The sequence below is a fragment of the Myotis daubentonii genome, chromosome 3 (genome assembly GCF_963259705.1).
Source record: "Myotis daubentonii chromosome 3, mMyoDau2.1, whole genome shotgun sequence".
Classification (NCBI taxonomy): domain Eukaryota; kingdom Metazoa; phylum Chordata; class Mammalia; order Chiroptera; family Vespertilionidae; genus Myotis; species Myotis daubentonii.
In genome coordinates, this window is record NC_081842.1 from 618,694 (window position 1) to 625,950 (window position 7,257).

At 47.6% G+C, this 7,257-nt stretch overlaps 1 protein-coding gene across 1 annotated transcript; it reads right to left on the reverse strand.

The window, feature by feature from the left end:
* Positions 1-1,381: 1,381 nt before the first annotated feature.
* On the reverse strand, positions 1,382-1,870 carry LOC132229160 (keratin-associated protein 19-3-like). The gene has a single exon (XM_059685911.1). It carries the CDS (start codon positions 1,868-1,870, stop codon positions 1,619-1,621), a length of 252 nt encoding a protein of 83 aa, XP_059541894.1. The 3' UTR covers positions 1,382-1,618.
* Positions 1,871-7,257: the final 5,387 nt, after the last annotated feature.

The window sequence follows — 7,257 nt, forward strand, 5'->3', positions numbered from 1 at the left end:
ATTTCAGAGGAAAAGGGGCACGGAGAGAGAGATAGAAACATTTATATTGAGATAAATCATTGATCGGCTGCCTCCTGCACACCCCACTGGGGATTGAACCTGCAACTAGGCATGTGCCCTGACCAGGAATCAGACTGAACCGTGACCTCTTGCTTCATAGGTTGATGCTTAAACACTGAGGTACACAGACCAGGCATTAGTATCATTTTTGGTAATACATTTCCCTCCCGTCTGAATGTATTCACTGTTTTCAAACAAAACATATTTGCTAAGTGGCTGAAAGATTAAATTCTGTCTGTGCAGCTGTAGGGAGTATCTAACAGTATAGACTCAGCACACATATTTGACCAAATTATACAAATTTAAACAAAATATCTTCATCTGATATTATTCTCCGACGATATTATTTGATTCTAGGAAAACATTGGTATTTCAGTTCAGTGGTCGCCAACTGGTGGTTCACGGACCATTGTGGTCGGTGAGGTCAGAAAGTTTTTCGAACGCCCTTTTAGTCCATCCGTTTTTTATTTCATCAAAAATATATGCCCCGTGTTGCCCCATTTTTGTCAAGAGAAAGTCAGATCTTGCTGAAATTTCAATTTTTAAGAAAGCTCTTTGGTTTCAGCTAAATAATACTTGGGGTTCACATTATGTCTTGTTGTTTCTTTCCCTGATTGGATTAAAGCTAATTCCTCAGTGTGGTGATGGCTGTGAAGACGGATGCCAGTGAGACACAGTGAGAGGAGAGGAAAGGGAACAGAAACATTGAGTTAAAAATGTTTTGAGTTGCCCTCGCTGGTTTGGCAGAGTAGATAGATCATCAACTTGTGGACTGAAGGGTCCCGGGTTTGATTCCGGCCAAAGGCACATGCCCAGGTTGCAGGCTCAATCACCAGAGGGGGGCATGCAGGAGGCTACCAATCAATGAATGATTCTCTCTCATCCTTGATATTTCTTTGTCCCTCCTCCTTGCTCTCTGAAGTTAAAAGCAAAATTGAAAACATAAACCAATTATGAATAAATGGGAGGATTGAATTGGGATATGTCAGTTAAGTACAATCTATAGGTTGATAAATAAATAGATATGTTCAATCTTCATTGCTATTTATTGCTGACTTAAGTCTGAATATTTTATGAATAAAATCAAGAGAATGAAAGATTTAAATCACTGGTTCTTTCAAAATGTTTTGTCCATTTCAGTATAGACTTATTAATCATTGTATCTATTTCCTGCCTCTCTGCATGCTTGTGAGGTGAGTGAATGAAAGGAAAGACTGTTAGCCAAGAAGATGGCTTCTCCCTTGGACAGTGGAGTGGATGTGCCCAGAACCACTTCCTCATAATTGCGTTTCACGAACAAACCAACAACCATACTTTATTTTCAAGTTCAATGCTTTATTGGAAGGTGGACAGACAGTCCAATCAGTTCTGACAGCAAACGCAGAGGATCCTGGGAATATGAGGGAGACGCAGGCACAGTTGAAAATCTACCCATAATCCTGAGGAGCTAAAGGCTTTTGTGCGAATAACCCAGCATGAGGTCTGCTGTCCGGTTCCTTAGGTCAAACGTGGGAGGAAGTCCCTTGTAAGTTCAGAGGCTGAGCTGCTGGGCAGGGTTTCAGTAGAAGCCAGAGTATCCGTATCCCCCGCAGCAGGACGGACGCCAGCAGCCACAGCCATAGCCTCTGTAGCCATAGCCACAGCCCAGGCCCCCAAGGCCGCCCCAGCCCCAGCCGGAGCCACAGCCACAGCCCAGACCCCCAAGGCCGCCCCAGCCCCAGCCGGAGCCATAGCCACAGCCCAGGCCCCCAAGGCCGCCCCAGCCCCAGCCATAGCCGCGGCCTCCGTAGTAGCTGCCATAGTAGCTCATGGTGTCAGGGGGAGTGGGTTTCTGTTCAAGACGAGGTCCTGAGAGTGAGTGTCGGCGAGTGGGGAGGGAGCTTATATACCTGGGCCAGCAGGTGCTGAGTCACGTGACCATTCCTGGGTTTCATTCCAAAGATTCATGGCCCTGAGGCAGCTCGTTAATCTGGTTGCTGAAGCCAGAGATGCTCATATTTAGTAAGATTTGGAGCCGGCACAGCTGCCTGGTTAGAGCCCCTGGAACCCATGACAGTCTTTGTTTCTAAGCAGAAGCATATCTGTCTTCCACGTCACAGAATAAAACCTCACTAAACACAATTCTCCATCCTAAGCGCGTTGCATTCGTCATGTTTGTTGGCATGTTCTCATTAAATATTGTGTCATCTTAATTTGCATATCAGACTTTGGATTATCCTATCTTACTTTCATCTCAGTTCAAATACAGTGATCCAATGTAAGATCCTTACACCTATGAAATTCCTTATTTATGAAACGTATTTCTCTCTAGTTGAACACGCACATGAGAAAACCATGTTAATCTTGTGTATCTTCTTGCAAAATACCCTTTTGGTTTCTCCACACAGTGAAATGCATTTCAGAAGCTGAGGACCTGACCACAGAACAATCTCACACGTGAACCCCCAGGCTGAGCACCTGGTCACAAAGTTCTCTGTAAACATCACCCTCTTTTTCACATAGAAACGGATTATCCGGAAACAGAGGTGACGGTGTCTTCTGCTTTGCAGTTGCTCTTTATTTTCTCTCTCTATTCTTCCTGGTTCCAACACATCCTCTCTCTCTTACAGCCGCTCTTTAAGTCGTCATTCCCTGCTCAGTCCCACACACGCTCACACCAGCCAGGGCTTCCACTCTGGTCCAGTTTTCCCATCAGCACTTCATCCCTCCACTCAGGTTTGTAGTCTTAGCATAGTATTTTTCTCCTCATATTCTTTTTCTTTTAGAGGAAAGAAGATGGAGAGAGAGATAGAATCATCAATGATGAGAGAAAAGTCATTGATCGGCCACCTCCTGCACACCCCACACTGGTGATCAAACCTGTAATCCGGGCATGTGCCCTGACCAGGAATCAAACTTAACCATGAACTCTTGGTTCAAAGGTCAATGCTCAACCACTGAGACATACCGGCCAGGTGTGTCCTTACATTCTTTACCAATTCTCTGTGTCCTGCCCCTTATTTTCCCTTAGGCAATCAGCAAACAGTTTATTTTCAAATTTATTTTAGGACTAGAGGCCCGGTGCACGAAATTCATGCGCAAGGGTAGGGGGTCTTCAGGCCGGCCTGCACCCTCTCCAATCCGGGATCCCTCTCGCCATCCTGACCAATGGCTCCTAAACGCTCACCTGCCTGCCTGCCTGATGCCCCTAGCTGCTTCCCTGCCAGCCTTATGTCCCTAACTGCACTCCCCTGTAGGTCTGATCCCCTAACTGCTCTCCCCTCCTGTCCTGATCGCCAAAACTGCCTATCTGCTCTCCCTTCCTGGCCTGATCCCCCTAACTGCCTATCTGTTCTCCCTTCATCTCCGCGCCCTTCAACCCCCAGCACAGGCGAGCTGAGAGCTCTCTGCCATGACACCGCCCCTGTCCTATTGGTCGTTATGTGACGGCGTCCTGGACAATTTGCACATTCCTCTATTATTAGTATAGATAGTTGGTGTGCAATCTTACATTGGTTATATTAGTTTCAGGTGCACAGCATAATGACTCAGCATGTTTATACCTCACAATGGCCTCCCCCAGTAATGACCTGCAATCACCTGTCACTGTGCAAACTTGTCACAGCATTACCGACTCTCTGCCCCTTTCCCTTGTCACTCAACCCCCAAACATTTTCAATAACATATTCTAATTCTTCAGGGCTTTAAATAAAAACTACTTCTGTACTCTTAAGATTATATAATACTAGGGGCCCGGTGCACGAAATTCGTGCACTGGGGGTGTGTGTGTGTGGGGGGGGGGTGTCCCTCAGCCCAGCCTGCCCCCTCTCACATACTAGGAGCCCTCAGGCATTGACCCCCATCACCCTCCAATCGCAGGATTGGCCCCTTTCCCAGGCCTGACGCCTCTGATAGAGGCGTCAGGCCTGGGCAGGGGACCCTCATTTCCCCCCATCACTGGTTCTGCCCCCAGCCCAGGCCTGATGCCTCTGGCCCAGGCATCAGGCCTGGGCAGGGGACCCCCAGACCCCTCCGATTGCTGGCTCTGCCCCTTGCCCAGGCCTGATGCCTCAGCCAGAGGCGTAGACCCCCATCACCCTCTGATCACCTGATTGGCCCCTTGCCCAGGCCTGACGCCTCCGCCAGAGGTGTCAGGCTTGGACAGGGGACCCCCCCTCTCCCCCCGATCACTGGCTCTGGCCCCCGCCCAGGCCTGAGGCCTCTGGCCCAGGAGTCATGCCTGGGCAGCGGACCCCCATCTCCCTCTGATCGCTTGCTCCACCCCCCGCCCAAGCCTGACGCCTCTGACCCAGGCTTCAGGCCTGGGCAAGGGGACCATCATATCCCCCCAATCCCCAGCTCCGCCCCCCGCCCAGGCCTGATACCTCTGGCCCAGGCATCAGGCCTGGGCAGGGGACCCCCAGCCCCCCACCCAGGCCTGATGCCTCGGCCAGAGGAGTTGACCCTCATCACCCTCTGATCACCAATCACCGGATCGGCCCCTTGACCAGGCCTGAGGCCTCCGGCAGAGGTGTCAGGCCTGGGCAGGGAACCCCCAGCTCCCCGCGGTTGCAGGCTCCGCCCCTGCCCAGGCCTAACGCCTCTGGCTGAGGCGTCCGGCTCGGGCAGCGGGGACCCGCAGCTGCAGCGGCCCCGCGATCGTGGGCTCCGCTTTAGGCCCAGGCAAGGGACCCCTAGCTCCCGGGACTGCCAGCTTCGACCATGTCCAGCTCCCATCACTGGCTCCACCCCTACTTCCTGCTATCACTGGCCAGGGCGGCAAAGGCGCCTGATTCTCCAATCATGGCTGGGGGGCAGGGCAAAGGCGGCCCCAGGGCCGCCTTTGCCCTGCCCCCCAGCTCTTAGCTCCCCCCTGGGTTTCCAATCACTGTCAGTGGCAGGGGGCTTCTTCCTGCTTTCCCTTTACCCTCCCTGCATTGTGCCTACATATGCAAATTAACTGCCATCTTGTTGGCAGTTAACTGCCAATCTTAGTTGGCAGTTAACTGCCAATCTTAGTTGGCAGTTAACTGCCAATCATAGTTGGCAGTTAATTTGCATATAGCCCTGATTAGCCAATGAAAAGGGTATCGTCGTACGCCAATTACCATTTTTCTCTTTTATTAGTGTAGATTTTAATCAAAGTCTCCTGAAATCTTGATGCCTGGAAATGCTGCAAAAAATAAACATGGCAGGGAGGATGTGACTGAGACAAAAACAGAAATATCATAGAGGTTAGCCGCCAGCCTTCAGCGAATTTCCTCGGCTCTTAAAGAAACCTGAGTGTGAGCCCACGGTTCAAGGTGAAGCCCTACTGGAGTGAGCCCATGCCTGTGGCTTGGTCTTTACCATTGTGTGACCGTCACAGACTTTAACATGTACCAGGGCTTTGTTTTATAGGTGGTGCTGGGGTTTTTGTTCTGTTTTGAGGTTTATACGTGTCAGAACCAAGCTCCTTAGCCAGGGACTTGGCCCTTCTTGGTGAGGGAACTCAGAAGGACACGCCAGTACCAGCAGGCAAATGGGACCTGCTTACTTACACACAACAGCAGCCACAGTAGGCTGGTCAGTGGCACCTTACATACATGCCCAAACATGATCAAAGATGAGAGGCTTTTTGTCAAATAGTAACATCGGTATTTTGGCTACAGAAAGGCATGTGGTTGCAGTGTATGGCTTGCTGTGTCCTTGCCTTGCGCCTGCACATAGCAACTCAACCTTGAACACTATTATTAGGATTCCCACACTCAGAGTGGCCTTGAACATCGGTGTGCTCTAGACAGGACCCCACAATAAGAAACATATAGTTTCTTTTTTTTTTCCTTTTTCTTTTTTCTTTTTTTTTTAACACAAAGAGTAAGGGAGAGGAAAAAAGAGATAGAAACATCAATGATGAGAAGGAATCATTCATCAGCAGCCTCCTGCTGATCCCACACTGGGGATGCATCCTGCAACCCAGGCATGTGCTCTGACCGGAAATCAAACCCTGACCTCCTGGTTCATAGGTCAATGCTCAACCGCTGAGGCACACAAGCCGGGCATAAGTAACATTTTTGATAATACATTTCCCTCCCGTCTGAATGTATTCACTGTTTTTCAAACAAAACATATTTGCTGAGTGACTGAAAGATTAAATTCTGACTGCACAGCTGTAGGGAGTATCTAACAATATAGACTCAAACACACATATTTGGCCAAATTACATGAATTAAACAAAATATCTCCATCTTATATTATTATCTGATGATATTATTTGATTCTGTGAAAACATTGGTATTTCGGTCCATTCGTTTTCTTATTTCATGAAAAATGTATGCCCCGTGTTGCCCTTTTCTATCAGGAGAAATTCAGATTTTCCTGAAATTTAAATTTTTAAGAAAGCTCTTTAGTTTCAGGTTCAGATAAATAATAATTGGTTCACATTATGTCTTGTTGTTTCTTTCCCTGATTGGATTGAAGCTAATTCCTCAGCATGCTGAAGGTTGTGAAGACGGATGACAGTGAGACACAGTGAGAGCAAAGGAAAGGGAACAGAAACATTGAGTTAAGAATGTTTTGAGCTGCCCTCGCTGGTTTGGCTCAGTGGATAGAGCATAAGCCTGTGGAATGATGGGTCCTGAGTTCTTATCCGGCCAAGGGCACATGCCCAGGTTGCAGGCTCAATCACCAGAGGGGAGCATGCAGGAGGCAACCAATCAGTGAATGATTCTCTCTCATCCTTAAGGATTCAATCTGTCTCCCTCCTCCTCATCTCTGAAATTAAAGAAAAATTAAAATCTTAAACTAGTTTTGAATGAATGCAATGATTGAATTGGGAAATGTGAGTTGACTTAAGTAAAATCTATATGTTGATAAATAAAGAGATAGGTATATTAAATATTCATTGCTATTTGCAGTTCACAAGTCTGAATATTTTATGAATAAAATCAAGAGATTGAAATATTTAAATTATTGGACCTTTCACAACTTATTTTTTCATTTTGGTGTAGAGTTATTAATCTTTATATCCATTTCCTGCCTCTCTGCATGCTTGTGCAGTGTGTGAAAGAAAACGAAGATTGTTAGCCAAGAAGGTAGCGTCCCCTTGGACAGTGGAGTAGATGTGTCCTGAACCACTTCCTCATAATTGCATTTCATGAACAAACCAACAACCATACTTTATTTTCAAATTCAATGCTTTATTGGAAAGTTAACAGATAGACCAATCAATTCTGACAG